This window comes from Aquarana catesbeiana, linkage group LG11 (assembly GCF_042186555.1).
Source record: "Aquarana catesbeiana isolate 2022-GZ linkage group LG11, ASM4218655v1, whole genome shotgun sequence".
NCBI classification, from domain to species: domain Eukaryota; kingdom Metazoa; phylum Chordata; class Amphibia; order Anura; family Ranidae; genus Aquarana; species Aquarana catesbeiana.
Genome location: NC_133334.1, coordinates 261,562,554 through 261,581,628, shown reverse-complemented (window position 1 = coordinate 261,581,628; position 19,075 = coordinate 261,562,554). Strand labels below are relative to the sequence as shown.

The window sequence follows — 19,075 nt, the reverse complement described above, 5'->3', positions numbered from 1 at the left end:
TTTGACACCAGAGTACATAAGCAGGGAACCAGGCATGCCTGTAAAGTGTCAGATATTTAGAGGCTGTTACTCTGCAAAAGAACAAGGAGCATAAAACTTTCTTTTTCAGGTTGTTTTATTTTTTAATTTCAACTAAGTGACCCTTGAAATGTCTTGTGCTATCCCATCTTTGTACCTTTGCGCAGAGGTTTCTCCCTCTCTTATGTGTCGGCTCTCTTGCAAATTTTTTGCAGCTGTGAAAAACCTGTGTAAGAATTCATCTTGATCTTCAGATACTGGATGTTCTTTCCTTAATGGATAACTGTTGTCACAGTATAGCAATCTTCTAGCCCAGGGGTCTTCAAACCTTTCACTACAAAGACCACATCATTATTTTATTTTATTCATTACAGAAACTTGTGAAGCTTCGTCAATTTACGCAGCGCTTTACATATTCATTGTACATTCATTTCAGTCCCTGCCCTCAAGGAGTTTACAATCTAAGGGTCCCTAACTCACATTCATACATACACATACAGTACTAGGACCCATATAGACAGGAGCCAATTACCCTACCAGCATGTCTGGAGATGCAAACCCTGTGCAGGTAGAGCTGTGGTTGGGATTCAGACCGACAACCCCAGTGCTGCTAAGCATAAGTGCCATTGATGCACCAAAATTTTGGCTGCCGAAAATAGGGTTTTCAGCGTTGTGTTGAAAGGAAAAAAGAGGGCCGCTAATGACTGCCGAAAACACCCTACGATTTTACCTTGCTTATGGTGTGTGTTTTTTCATAGGTACGCGACTCAAAAAATGCTTCAAAAACGCAACACGAGTGCATTTTCGATGCGTTCTTGCTGCGTTTTTTAATGCATTTCAATGGGGAGGTGTCTTTTTGATGTGGTGTTTTTTATTTATTTTTTTTTATAAAGAAGTACAGCCAACAGCCAAAGTTAGTTTGGATATACTTTACCAGTGGATCACAGGAGTGCAGTTCGTTCTGCACACCTGTGATCCGTTTTCAGCAGACAGTGGGCTGAAGTCTGCTGACATCAGAGACGGTCCAGGATCACGACACTGGGGTTGGGATCCGCCCACAAGCCTGGACCGGCACCTGGCTCAGCCTCTCAGCAAGGCGCTGAAAGCCTGAGCCGGGCACTCCTGCCCCCTCCACAGCCCGGCACTCCAGTGAGTGATGGGCGGGGGGTTGTGGGTGACAGAGCAGTGACTGACCGTCACCAGCTCTCTGCTCTGAGCTGTGAGAACTGAGTGATCTGCGGTGTTTGATTGCTCAGTTCTCAGTGTTAGTGTCCTTTCACACTGGGGCGGTTTGCAGGCGCTATTGCGCTAATAATAGCGCCTGCAAACCGACCCGAAAGTGCCGATGCTTTGATTCCAGTATGAAAGCCCCGAGGGCTTTCACACTGGAGCGGTGCGCTAGCAGGACGGTAGAAAAAAGTCCTGCTAGCAGCATCTTCGGAGCGGTGAAGGAGCGGAGTGTATACCGCTCCTTTACCGCTCCTGCCCATTGAAATCAGTGGGACGGCGCGGCTATACCGCCGGCAAAGCGCCTCTGCAGAGGCACTTTACGGTGGTTTTTAACCCTTTCTCGGCTGCTAGTGGGGCGGTTTTACCCCCACTAGCGGCGCTTTACCGCCGCCGCCGCCCCTGCCTCAGCGTGAAAGGGCCCTTAGAGTCGGTGGGGGACTGATGCTGTATCCACCTAGGTAAGTATAAATCTGCAAAAAACCCATACTTCTTTTAAATGACCAAAAATGCAGCAAGCAGGATTTTCAACACGGTTTCAAAAGGTGCCGATGATAACCGACCATAAATTCATATTCATTTAAATTCATGATATTAAATAAAAAGTTGCATATAATATAATTATTTATAAATATGTCTTTTTAAAACCATAATTTTTGGTTTCGGCCAAGTGCATTGTGAATTTTCGGTTTGGGCACAGAAATTTTTGTTACCCACAGGTTGAAATAAGACACAGGTCTGTTGAATTTTGAACTAATCCAAAACTTGCATATAGAGAACCCCAAACCCACACCTGATATTTGTTTCTGCTTTTTGCTGCACAGTCTTTCTTACCTTCATATTTATCGGCTCAGACAGAATAAAAAAAAAACATTTGGCTAATTCTATCTCGGCAAAGATGCTGACTGTACTAACTGTTGTACAATCTGACAACTCCTTACTATTGTCTTGCAGGTGACGAATATCAGCGCATCGAATTTGGCGTCAGTGAAGTGATCGACACGGATGCGGGCCTCATCAACAACTCAGACTACAGTATTTCCAGCACTTTGAACCCACAGGCCCCGGAGTTCATCCTCGCCTGCAGTCCAGCACAGAAGACCCTCGACGACGTCCTCCAAGCCAACAACTACGATGGCATCGACGACCAGTACTCCGAATCTGCCCTCCCCGACGGAAACGGCAACGCGGACAGCGACGGCACCTCTGGGTTGGGCCAGAGAGAGCGCAAGAAGAAGAAAAAAAGACCTCCCGGATACTACAATTACTTGGAAGGGGTCGCTGACGACGACAACGGCGCCCACTCAGAGACCCTAGTCAACGGGCACGACGGTGCGGGGGGATGTAACAGTATAGGCACCGACGATGCAGAGTCTGCAGAGGACATACCGATGTCGTCAGCCTCTCCTAGGACTTGTTACAGCCCAGATCCTTCTGTGGACTATAATAGTGAGACCGCCAGTGACGAGGCTCCTTCTCTTCCTAGTGCACTAGACAATGATAGGACTGCTGGACAGCCTGAGACATGCAGTGTTACCCTCTCACCGCCACCCTGCACCCCCCCGGACACTGGGAGGGAGAGCCCAGTAAGGACAGCTGTGGAGCAGCCTCTGGCTGCCCCTGATACTACTGAAAACCTTGGAGTTACCAATGGACAGACACTTGAAACCACAGAGGACGTGCCCGCCTCTAACGGGGTGGACTGTCACCCAGAGGCCGTCTCTGAGCCAGCCAAGCCGGAGGACACGTCGCTCCCTCAGCCTGTCAGCCAGGCCTCAGCGCCCTCCTCCACTGCAAACCCACCAGCGAAGTCTTGGGCTAGTCTTTTCCATAATTCTAAGCCCTCCACGTCTCCGCAGGTGGCCTACGTTGAGACTAAGTATTCCCCTCCCGCCACAACCCCTCAGGCTGCTGAGAAACAGGTTGAGGAGAAGGAGGGCCCTGTTCCAGTGTCAGAGGACTCCCTAGCCATAAAGATTGCAGGTATAATGTGTGTGCTTGTTTTGGGGCAGAAGGAAGCGGGGGGTCCCTTCCTCGTTTTGTGTTCGTTTTCATTAGGCTCCTCCTTCCACTAATACTTGCCTGTCTTGCTGTCAGTTCATCAGCAGATTCTTTACATCAGACACTTCTGAGTTGGTCAGGTGCAGGCCCCCCCCCCCCCCGCCGCCACTTGTTGTAGTTCTAGCCTCTGGCCCCCTATACCATTAACCCCTTCGCGCCTAAGGGTAAACCAAATCAAAATGCCTAAGCACAATTTTGCAACTTTGACGTGTGTTAGTAAAACCGTACAGATCATCGCAAATACTTTGTGCATCCAGGTGGATTGTACCGCGTTTTTTTCAGGACAGATTGGAATTTCATTTGGTGGTAAATGGTAATGGATACAGGGATTTGCAATGTAATACTGACATATAATCACACACATAGGTTGGACTTGTGTCTTTTTTCAACCTCACCTACTATGTAACTACCGTATATACTCGAGTATAAGCCGAGTCACCTAATTTTACTACAAAAAAACGGGGAAAACGTATTTACTCGAGTATAAGCCTAGGGTCAGAAATGCGCAGCTACTGAAAGTGGAAAAGAGGGTCAACAATGCCCATTTGCAGCCTCACTATGCCCATTTGCATGCCTCACTGTGCCCATTTGCAGCCATAGGTCCCCCGAACTTCAAACTCGGTAGTTTATAGGGTTCCTAGATGCCTCCTAGCTGCAGCCAAAATTTGGGGTCTCTGGACCCAAAGGGTCCCGAAATGACATTGCTGCAGATGGACACAGTTGACCGACTTTGGGGCCCCGTATCTCGGGGCCACTTGGAGCTAGGAACCCCAAATGTGGTGTGCAAACCCAGTGGAACTAGCACTACAACATATCCAAAGCTGGGTTTCCTAGAACTAAGTGGCCCCGAGATACGGGGCCCCAAATTCGGTTCGGAAAATGTCAAGCACTTTTCTGCAGCAGAGAATCACATTTTCCGAACCGAATTTGGGGCCCCGTATCTCGGGGCCACTAGGTGCTAGGAAACCCAGCTTTGGATATGTTGTAGTGCTAGTTCCACTGGGTTTGCACACCAAATTTTGGGGTGGCCCCAAAGTCGGTTTGGAAAATGTCGTTCTCTGCTGCAGAAAAGTGCTTGACTCGAGTATAAGCCGGGGGGGGCATTTTCAGCACAAAAAAAGTGCTGAAAAACTCGGCTTATACTCGAGTATATACGGTATATCTATTTTTTCATTTTTTTTGTAATCAAAGGAAAACTGTCCCAAAATAGTAAAAAAAAATATATATCTATATATATTTTTTTTAAAATGTAGCTGTATATTTCTTGCTACTACCATAACCATCCACCAAAGAACAACCCAAATGAAATTCTGCTCCTGACGATTGCAGTGATACCACGTTATGTGTACAGTATGAACCCGTAGTACAGCCCAAAAACAATGGTGCATGTTTTACTTTTTTTACTTTTTTTTTTACCTAAAACACCCTGAAAAAAAAGAGGGGGAATCTCTAACTGCACATCTGTGTAGGCCCTAGAATCAGTGTAAGAGTTGCAACCTCAGCCTGCACTCCAGCCAGGCCATACGCCAATGTGTTTCGCTCCGGCCCTCGCAGCTTAGTCGAGGGCTGGACCGAAATGCATTGGCGGGCGTGGCCTGGCTGGAGTCCAGGCTGAGGTTGCCACTCCTAAGTTCCATTCACACCTCAGCGTTTTGAATCGCGGGCAGATTTGCTGCAGTTCTGCCCACGATTTGAAAGAGATAATGTATGACAAATCGTGGGACTCGCTTTTGAGATCTTCATTTGAATGACACCTAAAATCGCGGTGCGGCTCTGCCGCGATTGTCACTCGATAAATCGCGGGAAGCATGTCATCCAAAAAAAAAAGTTCAGGAGCTACTTTTGGGTGACATGCTTCCCGCGATTTATCGCGGCAGACCCGCAGGGGCTCTCAAATGCGAGTCCCACGAATTGTCATTCACACAGCGGCGCTTTCAAATCTTGGGCAGAATCGCGGCAAATCTGCCCGCGATTCAAAACGCTGACGTGTGAATGCAGGGTTACACCAATTCTTCGGACATGCGGTTACAGGGATTACTCTTCTTTTGTTCTAAGTCACAGCAGGAGCTGAAATGAGCAGGAAAAAATACTTACCCTGATCTTTGACCCTGACCCAAACATTAACTCTGGCACTGATCTATATCAAACTTTGATCTAGGCATTTTATTATTTTATTTTATTTTTTTTTCTCTGCAAGGAGAGAGCGAGCGATACAATGCATCTCTTTCCTCCATTCACAGAGGAAGAAAACGAGGGGGGGGGGGGCAGTGACTGATCACTGTGATGGCTAATCAGAGCCTATCACAGCAATCAGAAGACCTGATATTGGGAGTTTCGGGTCCTGATCTTGCAGCACACTCCCAGTACAAAGGGAGATATGCACATATGCAGCCCCCACGTAAAAAAGCAGAGACTAGTGGGGCCGCACATTTGTGTTAGATTGGCGTGAAGGGGTTAATGTGTAGGGGTGGCATTTCAATCCACAATGTGCAGAAGGGAGACCCAACACCCCTGAAACTCCAGAAGAGAGGAAATATGAGGAATGGGCAGGGGGACAGGTGAGTGTTGGTGTAATTGAGTATTGACCCCAGAATCTGTTTTTTACAGGTTGGCATCATGCCTTACTGTGCATAGTCTTCTTAAAGGATAACTAAACCTGACAACAAAAATGAAACGTGTTGCAGCTTACCAGTCCTTGAATATGATGGCTGCACTAGTTTACTTATCGTACAGTACAGGACACAGCCTTTGCATTCACAAACCCTGGGGTATAGGCTGGTTTGCTCCCTGGGTGTCCCCTATATAACCCTACACCACTCTGTGAGTCTTCATTCTTTTTCAAAGTTCTAACAGGTGGATGTCCAATCCTCCGCGGATGCTTTTTTTTGGCTGCAAGATTGTTGTAGCGGCACTCTGAAGTTGGGTCTATTGATCCTAATGTGTGTTGGGCCTGTTGGCACAGTTCTGTTACTGCCCATCCCTCTTATTCAGTGCTTAGGGACTATCCAGGGTCTATAAATGGCAAGCCTGTGTCTTGTACTGTACAATTAGGATTAGAATTTTGACTTGCCTGTGACTTTCTTGTATTGGAGTACAGGACACGCTCCTTTCTAAATCCTGTGCTCTCTGCACTAATATTGAAAAGGAAAAAACGACGACGCTGCTGTAGCCACCCAGAGATGCACTAGGATGAGTGAAGAGGAGATGAAAAGTCTCTATAGTCACTCAAAAGGAAAGAGGCAGCTCCTCTGAACAAGGTCCTGAGTCAACCTAGTACACATAAAGACAGAAAAGAGCAGGGGGCGCCTCCATCAGAGTGTAAAGTGTGCAAACCAACAAATAGTATAAATATAATAATGCACTCACATGTAGTAGAGGAAGAGTCAGCGTGTCATCTACAGATCACTTATCACTGGCAGAGATCGGCAGGCGAGAGGCTGGTGTTATGCAGAGTTCGGCTGGGAAGCTGCTGGGTGGATGTGCAGGGAAGCGCTGTGGCAGCTGGAACGCAAGCAGGCCGGTGTTTGCAGTGCCTTCCAAGTGTCCTCAGTTTGCTCGGCAGTCCTCGGATCGCTGTTGACGTCACTCCGTAGGGGGCGTGATTATGCATTTTGGTGCTCCACCCTTTTGTCAAACCATAGGGAAGGGCTTCCCCAAGCCACATCCAGCCAGGAGTATCCCAGCCAAACACTACCTAACACCAGCCGCTTGCCTGCCGATCTCTGCCAGTGATAAGTCCTCCATGGATGACATGCTAACTCTTCCTCTACTACATGTGAGTGCATTATTATATTTATACTAGAACAGCATGATTCTGGATAAAATGATAATCACAATTTATTTGCTTGGCATAAAGATTACGAGTCTCACGATTTTTTGCATAACATCATCTTTCACATTATACAAATAATTGGGCTAACTTTACTGTCTAGTTTTTTTTTAATTCATTGAGGTGTATTTTTTCCCCAAAAATTCCATGTGAAAGACCACTGCGCAAATACAGTGTGACATAAAGATTGCCACAACCGCCATTTTATTCTCTAGGGGTCTCTGCTAAAATATATATATATATATATATATATATATATATATATATATATATATATATATATATATATATATATATATATAGAGAGAGAGAGAGAGATTCTCCTAAGTTTGGAGGTTCTAACTAATTTTCTAGCAAAAAATACTGGTTTTTACTTGTAAGCAACAAGTGTCAGGAGAAAGGTTTGGTCTTTCAGTGGTTAAACTGCTCTCATTTACAGACAAAGTTCATTTCTTTGAGCTCTTAAAGAACCAAATGATACAATGTTTCTTATCTCTCAGCTGAGCAATGTTGTGATAAACTTTGCCAGCTGCTTTTTTATTTTTTTGACAGTTGTGAGCAGAGAACTGCTCTGCACTTGTCACATAAATAGTGGAAATGCTGGATTAAGATCTTGAGGGGGGTTGAATTAAGATCGCGATTTTTAACGAAATAATCGCGCAGCACTAATTTTTATACGGTTTGCTGGTTTCCAAAGTTTACACTCAGACGGAGGCGCCCTCTGCGCTCTCCTCTTCTGTTCTCTGCACTGCTTGCTAAACAACTGCGGACTTGCGGAGTATGTAGGGTTATATAGGGGGATTGCTGGGGGCATGTCCTTCAAGGTTTGCGAGTGTTCAGTCACCTGAAGATACAAGCCTATAACCCCAGGTCTGTGAACAACAAGTCTGTGTCCTGTACTATACCCCAGGATATGGTATTTATTGCAGGTAAGTCGAGTACAAAAATTACCTGTGCAAGTAATGTTGTGTCCTTGTCACTGTAAAGGAAGTGGGAAAGTGAAGGACCCCAAACCTTACGAGAAGATGCTCCTGCACCAGACCATTGATTTAAACAACGATATTTCCCTAAGATTACATGTGCATTTAACATGTTTTAGACATATGTATATGTAAAGGCCTCTCTTGTGTAGACATCCTAAAGCTCTGAGACTGTTGCTGGGTGCCCGCCATCTTGAATGTGCTATAGGCAGACTCAGAGCTGTCATACAGGTGACCCGTTTCACTATTCCCCTTTGCTCCTCCCCTGGCTAAATAAAGTTTATGCAGGGAGGTGAAAGGAGGGGCAAAGGAGCTGGACCAGCACAGACAGTAATTAGACACTCCCAGAAGAGGCGAGCACTGTGGCCTGCAAGGGGGTCAAAGGCTTTGCAAAGACCATTTACACTCGCTGAAGTAGTCAAGTCGGATTCAGGAACATTGTAAGCAAATGAAAATCATTAATGGAAAAGTAAAACCCAAGCAATCATTTCGTATACTTTGATTGATTTTATTATTCATTTTTTTTTTGTGTGCAATTTTTTAAATCGTCTGCCTATTTGGCAACAATTTTGTATTTGACCACTAGATGGTGCTCGATGCATGCTGCAATGGTTTGCTTAAATTTTCCGTCTCTGCAAAAATGATACAGCATGTTGTGTTTGGCAGGCAAACTATAGCCATGCAAGCAAATGGGGGTGGACTGGAAGCACAAGCCATACGCTTTGAGTTGCGGAGCTGTATTTAAATCAAAAATCCCTCCTGAATGCCTGGCAGCTGCTCTACCGGGGGGGGGGGAGCAAGAGTGCCGCACTTGTAAACGGTCCCTAGGTGTACTGCTACAAGGCCTCTTGCTGCAATTTATGTATTTCTCTGTCCTCTGATATTTCTGATGGTCAGACAGCTGGAATCATTATGTACCTCTGATAATTTAAGGGAAGCTTCCCTAACCACTTGTGGACCGCCCCATGTATATGTACTGCGGCAAGGCGGCTCTGCTGTGTATGTGATCCAACATTTCTGGGTATAGGGTGCGCCCACCCGATCTGTGCTGTCATTCGGTACAGCACAAGCCGGTCAGCAGGTCCCAGCCAATAGCTTATGATCCAGACCTGCTGATCGCGTTAGCAAATCACAGTACTGAGCTCTGTGTTTACTATTAACACAGGTTTCTGTACAGAGAGCAGCGATGCAGCTGTTTTTTTTTTTTTTTTTGCCTCATCTGTTCGTAAAAGCAGCAAATTTTATGCTTGTTATGCACACAGTTAACCCTTTCATTGCCCCTAGATGTTAACCCCTTCCCAGCCAGTCATTAGTACAGAAACGGTGTATAGTACTATCACTGTATTGGTGTCACTGGTGATGTCAGTTCCCTCAGTGTCAGATTGCCCGCCGTACACATCACAGTCCCTCTAAAGGTCGCTGGTCACCAATGAGCAAGCATTGATGGGCACTGACTGGCATCACTGATGGGCACTGTTGGGGCTACATTGATAATCAGTGCCCTGATTATCTGTGCAGGTCTCCCATGTGAGGAAATGCTGATCTGCTCTCCTCTCACACTGTCGGTGTGAGGCGAGGAAAGCTGATTTCTGTAATTTCCTTGTTTACATGTGATCAGCTGTGATTGGACACAGCTGATCACATGGGTAAAGAGCATCATCATTGGCTCTTTACCGAGATCAGGGATGCGCCGTGTCGCCATATGACGTCCCAGAACAAGAGAGCCACCTTGTGCCCCTCATTTTACTATATGACTTGTGGGAGGTGGTTAATAAAGAATTCAAAGTATGTTTATTTTATAGCTGGTTACATTGTTCCTGCTTGAACCAATGTACCCAACTATGTAAATATCATACCTGGCCGATGCCTCCAGAAGCTGGAAATCACTGAAGTAGAGACTGCTACACCATTGCTCTCCACTAGTTTCTAGGGCTTTACTACTGACACAGGAAGATTACATGAGTTTTTATATACTTGAACCTTTGCTGCTCATAGTATACAGAAGACATGCTCAACCAGGGTTCCTCCAGAGGTTGCTAGGGTTTCCTTGAGCTGTAAGCAATTTCTACCTCTTGGATAACACTAATGATCTTTTTCTGTATCTGTAAGAAGGGGGTTTTTTCCCTCGGTCCACAAGTGTATGGCGCATTCTTCCCCTGGACCACCACACCAATGTACAATACTAGATACAGCAATTATAAGCGGGGGTTCCCTGAGACGAGAAAGAGATTTCAAGGGTTTCTCTGTTTAAAAAGGTTGTGAAAAGCTGGTATACAGTTTGTGGCACTTTGTTGGTATAAAACTCTTCTGTATATGATTGTTATTACAATGTACATAACCTTATTGAGCACAGAAATATTGCATTTAACACCTGTATTACATTTGAGGGCCATCTCTGATTATACTTCAGTCTGCCTTTTATAGTGGAGTCTGTGGGATAAGTGTACTGCCGCCAATATAATGCAGGCTCTGCCTGTCCATTCTATGGGGACTGTCTTCCAGAGCAGTGGTCTCCAACCTGTGGATCATGAGCCTGATGCGGCCCTTTTCTTGCCTTTATCTGGCCCCTGGGGCACTATCCCTCCCACTGACACCAATGACTGGGCACTATCCCTCCCACTGACACCAATGACTGGGCACTATCCCTCCCACTGACACCAATGACTGGGCACTATCCCTCCCACTGACACCAATGACTGGGACACTATCCCTCCCACTGACACCAATGACTGGGACACTATCCCTCCCACTGACACCAATGACTGGGCACTATCCCTCCCACTGACACCAATGACTGGGACACCATCCCTCCCACTGACACCAATGACTGGGCACTATCCCTCCCACTGACACCAATGATGGGGCACTATCCCTCCCACTGACACCAATGACTGGACACTATCCCTCCCACTGACACCAATGACGGGACACTATCCCTCCCACTGACACCAATGACTGGGACACTATCCCTCCCACTGACACCAATGACTGGGACACTATCCCTCCCACTGACACCAATGACTGGGCACTATCCCTCCCACTGACACCAATGATGGGGCACTATCCCTCCCACTGACACCAATGATGGGGCACTATCCCTCCCACTGACACCAATGATGGGGCACTATCCCTCCCACTGACACCAATGACGGAAAAATATCCCTCCCACTGACACCAATGATTGGGCACTATCCCTCCCACTGACACCAATGACTGGGCACTATCCCTCCCACTGACATCAATGACTGGGCACTATCCCTCCCACTGACATCAATGACTGGGCACTATCCCTCCCACTGACATCAATGACGGGACACTATCCCTCCCACTGACACCAATGACGGGACACTATCCCTCCCACTGACACCAATGACGGGACACTATCCCTCCCACTGACACCAATGACGGGACACTATCCCTCTCACTGACACCAATGATGGGACACTATTCCTCCCGCTGACACCCAACGATGGGGGGGGCCACTATTCATCCCCTTGAATACAGCCATTATTTAATCCCACTGCCGCTGGGGCATTTTCTACTGTCAGACCCCTCTAAAGCCTGGAGGACCATAATATGGCCCTTTGTTTACAAAAGCCAGAGTACCAAAGTGATGTCAGCAGAGCTCTTATCTGCTGATTTATGCTGCGGACAGGAAGTGTTGGCTTTTTGTTTAACACTTCCGCATCTACAAAACACTGAAATGGTTATCTTTGGATATACACTATACGGCCAAAATGTTTGGACCTCCATCCATATGATTGCGTTCAGGTGTCTCCTATGAAGGGTCCTGTTAAAAACAGAGAGGGCAACTCCATATTGATGGCCATTGGGGGCTGGGGACAACTCCATATTGATGACCTGGTTTTGGAATAGGATGTCCAACAAGCTCATATAGGTGTACAATGATCAGGTGTTCACTAATTGTGGTGTTTAATTCCTTCGTGTTGACATTTTTGTTTTATTTGCAGAGGCGTTGGAGAATGTGAAGCTTGTCCACAAACCGGTATCATTACAGCCCAGAGGACTCGTCAACAAAGGCAACTGGTGTTATATTAATGCTGTATCCTTATTATGAAATAACAACCTGGCATTAGCTTGCATCACACCCAATCTGAGTACATGGTTGAATGTTTCTGTGTGTGTTGGATGTGGTTGTTACTGTGCATGAGTTTTATTCCTTAACACCCCTTCCTTAGACACTGCAGGCTCTGGTGGCTTGTCCCCCAATGTATCATCTTATGAAGTGCATTCCAATGTACACCAAACTCGACAGGCCGTGTACATCAACGCCAATGATTGACAGCTTGTAAGTATACAACGTACCAAATGGAATATTAAAGCCTACTTGAATTCTCAGCACATGGTCTTGATTTTAGTGGAGGTATAATAAGAGGGCCACAGCACCAGGTGAAACTTACCACCTCTAGGCATCGGAGAAGGAATGCTGCTCTCTGTGAGAGCCACAATCTCTCAACGTTAGTCTGACACCTCCGGTTGAGTGACACCTTGACCTGTGACATTGTCAGATCATAGTCTCAGGTGAATGGATAGGCAGCGTTCTCGATGATGTCACCACTCTCTAGTGAATGGATAGGCTGCATTCTCAGTGATGTCACTGGTCTCTAGTGAATGGATAGGCTGCATTCTGTGATGTCACCGGTCTCTAGTGAATGGATAGGCTGCATTCTCAGTGATGTCACCACTCTCTAGTGAATGGATAGGCTGCATTCTCAGTGATGTCACCACTCTCTAGTGAATGGATAGGCTGCATTCTCTGTGATGTCACCGGTCTCTAGTGAATGGATAGGCTGCATTCTCTGTGATGTCACCACTCTCTAGTGAATAGATAGGCTGCATTCTCAGTGATGTCACCAGTCTCTAGTGGATGGATAGGCTGCATTCTCAGTGATGTCACCGGTCTCTAGTGAATGGATAGGCTGCATTTTCAGTGATGTCACCACTTTCTAATGATTTTAGTTTGGCTGCATTCCCGGTGATGTCACCTGTCTTTAGTAAAGCACTTCACAGTGAAATGTGTTCTTTCCTTGTTGCACATACATAACTTCTGTTTCACAGGAATAGGGAAAAGCTGGGGGGGGGGCAGGAGCATGTTTTTGTCTAATACAAATCCTTTTGTTTCTTTCAGTGTGAGACTGATGAATGAATTCACGAACATGCCAGTTCTTCCTAAGGCTAAGCAAGGTATGTTCCTATGTCGTAATTAACATGACACCTCCTCTGTTATTGGGCCTCGTGCACTGTAGTAAAATGATGATCTTGTCACTAAGGCTCCAATCACACCTGAGTGTATCGATTTTTATTTATTTATTTTTGGAGGGGGGGGGACTTTTTTTTTTTTTTTTTTTTAGAAGAGTATTACAAGCGTTTTACAGCTTTAGGCTTTTTTGTTTAGCAAATAGAAAGCACTAGGGGAAGGAGAGGGAGAGGAATTTAGGGGTGCTATTTGAATAGAAAAAACTCATAAAACGCTCAAGTCAGGCGTTTCCATTGAAATCTATGGAGCAAAAAACGCTTGTAATCTGCCAAAAAGCTCATGTACTTTTTTGAGCTTCAGACGTTTTGCTTCAGGCGACAGAACGCTCAGATGTCAACAGGGGCCATTGAAATGAATAGGATTTGGCTCGTTGACCGTTTTAGAGCTACAAGCTTGAAGAAGAAAATTGCTCAGGTGTGAACGGGTCCAAGGGGAAAATCTAATTTCCATAAGTAGAGCTGCACGATTAATCGCAAAAGAATCGTGATCTCGATTCTCTCCTCCTCCATGCTCACGATCTCAAGCCTGGATTACCGCGATTCTCAGTGCAGTCATAATGGGTTTAAGCCAAGACACAGTAAAAACTGCTCACGTTTGGGTAGATACAAAGCATACTGGGATCAAGGGTGTCCCCGGGATGCTGGCATCGGTATTGTAGCGGAATTGGTAAGGTAGCCTGGACCGGAGGAGAAGTTGCCGGCCGCGGTGGAACGCAAATGGTGCCGATACCAGAACTGACATCAGCAGAGATTGTGATGCGGTGGATGGGCAGTACCGCGTTTCTTTTTCAGACGGAGGCCCCGGGGACACTGCACCCTTGATCTGTGATGTTGTACATGGCATGCTTTTTCCAACGCAAATGTGAGCCCATTATGACTGCATTTGATAGATGTACATGTCCAGAAAGCCCATGACATAGGAGGGGGGAATCCTAGTCCTCCCTGTGTCACCATGCACCACCCACAGATCTACGTTTTAAAAATTGTTAATTTAAAAAAGAAAAATTATATAAAATTTAAACTATATATATATATATATATATATATATATATATATATATATATATATATATATATATATATATATATATATATATATATATATATATATTTTTTTTAAAAATTGTTCTTAGTGGAGAATCTTCATAATAGTTAAAGGGCATTTCTTTACATACTTTATCAGTTTTAGTGCATTTGAGGGCAAGAATGACGGGGTGTTCGATAATAGATACAATACATGAATGTGCGCACAGAGGACTTTTCCTTTCAAAATTTTAGTGATCGTAAAGGCTCGTTTGAAAAAAACAAACCTGTTATTCTTGCCTCCTCTGTGCAGTTGTTTTTTCACAGAGCAGCCTGGATCCTTCGCTTTTCAGGTCCCAGCCAGCAGCTCTCTATGGGGGCACCCGAGTCAAAGCTCCGTGTATCCATTCAGACACTGAGCCCCGCCCCCTCTCTCTTCCCTGATTGGCTGACTGACTTTGACAGCTGCGGGAGCCAATGGCGCCGCTGCTGTGACTCACCCAATCAGGAGGAGTGTCACAGACGACTTAGACACTCATGGACTTTGGTGGAGAGAGATGGGGCTCAGGTAAGTATTAGGAGGTGCTGGGGTGGCTGCTACACACAGGTTTTTCATCTTAATGCATAGAATGCATTAAGATAAAAAAAAACCTTCTGCCTTTACAACTCATTTTAAGTGTCTGACACATTTTCCTTAAGTTTAAATTCCCTTCCTGTCATTGAAGAGTTGTCCTGTACAGTCCTGAACCTTTTTTATGAAAATGGCTACCAATCATATCTCTGTAGTCAGATCAGTTATATCTCTTCTCTTGTTGCCAGTTCCCGGTGATAAAGTCATGCGAGACATACGCCCGGGGGCACCTTTTGAACCCACATACATCTACCGCTTGCTGACCGTTTCCAAGTCTACTCTCTCCGAGAAGGTAAGGGATGACCATCGATTAGATCCTTATATCAGACCAAAGAAACCTCATGAATGACAATGTTTGTGACAAATTGTGCGTTTTTTTTTTTTTTTTTTTTTTGCTTGCAGGGACGGCAGGAGGACGCGGAGGAGTATCTCGGCTTTGTTTTGAATGGATTGCATGAAGAGATGTTGTCGCTTAAGAAACTGCTCTACCCACAAAATGACAGTACGGTTGTTTATATGCTTTATTATTCTGCGTCTCCTCTCCTGGTTACACCACCCTTGGTTCTAGCTTGTTAGAATGTTCCTATCTGCTTGTTTTTTGCAATTCCAACAACAACCCTTTCTAGTATTGAATAGACTGAAGACAGCATGGTCCCCATCTTATGCCAAGCTTTTGCCCTTTTATATCAGGTGTATACTGGTTTCCTTTAACCAAAATATGGGGCAATTGTTGGAGCATTGTATTTCATTTCTCTTCCTGTTTCTGTGACCACAGTCATTGCAAGAGATCAAAAAAAATCCTCAACTACATAAACAACAAAAAACATGCATGTGTTTTAACCCTTCCCAACTTAAAAGTGACATTAACATGTTGAATCATATATGAGTATTTAGTGATACATTTATTTACTTGAGTTCCGGTTCACACCAGCGCAGCTTCGAAGCTGACATCCCTGCGCAAATTCATTGCGGCTTGAATATGACTTCTTTACCAGAAGTCCATGCAAGTTGTGATGAAGTTGCCCCAACGGAGCGACTAGAACGGTTCCATTGCCATTAATGGGGCGTGACTTGTCATGCGACTTTGTTGCATGACAAGTCGAGGCAGTGTGAACAAGGTCTGAAATGCCGTCTTTGTCTGCTAAAGAAGAAATGAACTCCTTGAAGCTGTGCCCAAAAAATGCATACGAAGGTCCTAGTCAGCAGCATTGTCTGTAGGTACCCTGCAGCTGATATTTCCCCATTACTGAGTTGCCATGTCTTGTTCTGTGCCTTCGCTTGGAGGCGGCCACCTAGGCAGAGGCAGGACTTTGCTTCCTCATGTCAGAGCTTCAAGCAAGGAGGATACAGAGCAGCACAGTAATGACATCACAAAATCTGACTCCAAATCTGGTGACGCTAGAAGTCTGAGGCAGCAGTGCCTTAGATCTCATATGGCCGGTGTATACAGCTATGATAGTGCCTCGGCATCCTCACATACCAGGAAGTGCACTGCTATTTTTTAGAAGTTAAAAATAAAATGTAGATTTTTCAGGGTACTGCTAGGGCATATTTAAAGTGATTGTAAAGTCTTGTTTTCTTTTCTTTTAAAAATAACAAACCTGTTATACTTACCTGCTCTGTGCAGTGGATTTGCACAGAGCAGCCTAGATCCTCCTCTTCTCGGGTCCCTCTTCTGTGCTCCAAGCCTCTCCCTCCTGGCGAGTGCCCCCACAGCAAGCGGCTTGCTATGGGGCACCCGTGTCACAGCTCCCTGTGGCCGCTCAGACACAGAGCTGCGGGCTCCCCCCCCCCTCCTTACAGGCTAACTGACAGCAGAAGGAGCCAGTGGCGCCGCTGCTGTGTCTCAGCCAATCGGGAGGTAGTTTCTCGGACAACAGACACTTGTGGACCTCACTGAACAGAGGGGGCTCTTGTAAGTATTAGGGGGTGCTGGGGAGGCTGCTGCACACAGAATGCATTAAGATAAAAAAAAACCTTCTGACTTTACAACCCCTTTACCATTTCTAGATTTTCTGTATAACACAACAATTCCTACATTTTTGAGTTCAAGTCCATTTTAACCCCTTTCCGCTGACCACCTTCCGGCCCTCTTAAAGGTTCTAAAGACCGGGACGTGGGCTTTCAGGTCATGTGATCGCTGTGATTGGCTGTCACAGCAGTCACATGATTGGAAAGCTCCCGGTCGCTAGTATGCATCAGGAGCTTTCCAGTAACCGCCGACTGGAAGCATGCTCTCAGAGCAGTAAGTTGTTTACACAGGGCCACATATTTATTTGTGGCCAGCGTGAAGAGGTTAAGAATTCTTCTAGAACACCCTGAGTACTGAGCACCATGCGTCCATACTCCTCAAGAGCCCCCAGTCCTGATGCAAGCAGTGGCTCTTACGAGGATTTATGCAAATCTCAAAATGCTTCGGTGTGTCGGTGTTCCTAGGCAAGCTACGTTTGCATTTGCATACAGGCCACCCTAAGTAATGCCCATATGTGATGCTGAGCCCCCATGATTTAAAGAACTGAACATCAATAAATGAAACCGCTAGATGATGGACAGAATCCAGCCGGGCAATGAGGCAGGCTCTATCTGACTTGCTGCAGCTTCTAATGCACAATGTGGCTAACAGTGTGCAGTGAAATCAGAGTAAGGCCCCTTTCACACTGGGGCGGTGCGAGCATCGGCTGTAAAACGGCGCTATTTTTAGCGGCGGTATTCGGCCGCTAGCGGAGCGGTTTTAACCCCCGCTAGCGGCCGAAAAAGGGTTAAAACTGCCCGCAAGGCGCCGCTACAGCGGCGGTATAGCCGCGCTGCCCCATTGCTTTCAATGGGCAGGAGCGGTTTAGGAGTGGCGAATACACCGCTCCAAAGATGCTGTTTGCAGGAGTTTTTTTTTTTTTCGCACCTGCCAGCGCAACAGCGGCAGTTTCAGGTCGGTTTGCAGGCGCTATTTTTAGCGCAATAGCGCCTGCAAACCACCCCAGTGTGAAAGGGGCCTAGGGCCATTTCAGTCCAGGAGAGGAGGCGGTACAACCGTGCAAGACGTAAGGGAGGGGTTGACCTCCGCTTGAAAGAAAAAAGTCTTGGCTGCAATTTTACTTTGAAAGATCGTTTTTATTCTGTGATTATATGTGATTTTTTTTTTGTTTTGTTTTTTACAAAGAAATATCTGTTTCAAATGGTCCTGAGACACAGCCTGTGCAGGAGGAGGAGGTGGTGAATCATGAAGACCAAGGAGAGGGCAGCGATGAGGAGTGGGAGCAGGTGGGACCACGCAACAAGAGTTCAGTGACCAGACAAGCTGACTTTGTCCAGACTCCCATCACAGATGTCTTTGGAGGACACATGAGGTGAGTCTAATGGTCCACCGTAGAAGTTCCCAGCTTTGGGTGGAGGCCAGGGGGTTGAATTACTTTCTGGCTCAGCAGTGGGCAGCTGCTTGCTTTACTTTTGGGCCCTCAAGCGTGGCCCTTTCCTTCCCTGAGAAGCTCATTTGATGTTTCATGTTATCACAAAAGCAAATAAAGTGTATTGTTTAAAATTTTGATGACTTTGCAGTTTATGAAGACCTTAGAGCACCATGAAATCCTTCAGTGCCCGGGCATTTACACTAGCACCATGTAACTTTTAAAGATATATTGTCACTCTGCTAATTTAGTGCAAAATGTGTTCCTAATACCCCTTCCGCCTCTGCAGAGGCGCATTGCCGGCGGTATAGCCGCGCTGTCCCATTGATTTCAATGGGCAGGAGCGGTATACACTCCGCTTCTTCACTGCTCTGAAGATGCTGCTAGCAGGACTTTTTTCCCTGTCCTGCCAGCGCACCGCTCCAGTGTGAAAGCCCTCGAGGCTTTCACACTGGAGAGACAGCAGCGGCTGTTTGAGGTCGGTTTGCAGGCACTATTTTTAGCGCAATAGCGCCTGCAAACCGCCCCAGTGTGAAAGGGGCCTAAGTCATAGCATGTTGGTTACTTACCCCTCACCTCTAGTTCTGCTTTAACCATTTGCTTACTGGACACTTATACCCCCCTCCTA

The 19,075-nt window shown here is 46.0% G+C and overlaps 1 protein-coding gene across 2 annotated transcripts in view; it reads left to right on the top strand.

The window, feature by feature from the left end:
* Positions 1-19,075, top strand: part of USP10 (ubiquitin specific peptidase 10) — a 102,367-nt gene that overhangs the window by 49,770 nt on the left and 33,522 nt on the right. For both annotated transcript variants that reach the window (XM_073605761.1, XM_073605760.1), the window contains exons 4-10: positions 2,200-3,228; positions 12,087-12,178; positions 12,315-12,424; positions 13,265-13,320; positions 15,235-15,338; positions 15,449-15,548; positions 18,204-18,390. In XM_073605761.1, coding sequence (XP_073461862.1) covers positions 2,200-3,228; positions 12,087-12,178; positions 12,315-12,424; positions 13,265-13,320; positions 15,235-15,338; positions 15,449-15,548; positions 18,204-18,390 — 1,678 coding nt within the window. The remainder of the gene's footprint in view (positions 1-2,199; positions 3,229-12,086; positions 12,179-12,314; positions 12,425-13,264; positions 13,321-15,234; positions 15,339-15,448; positions 15,549-18,203; positions 18,391-19,075) is intronic.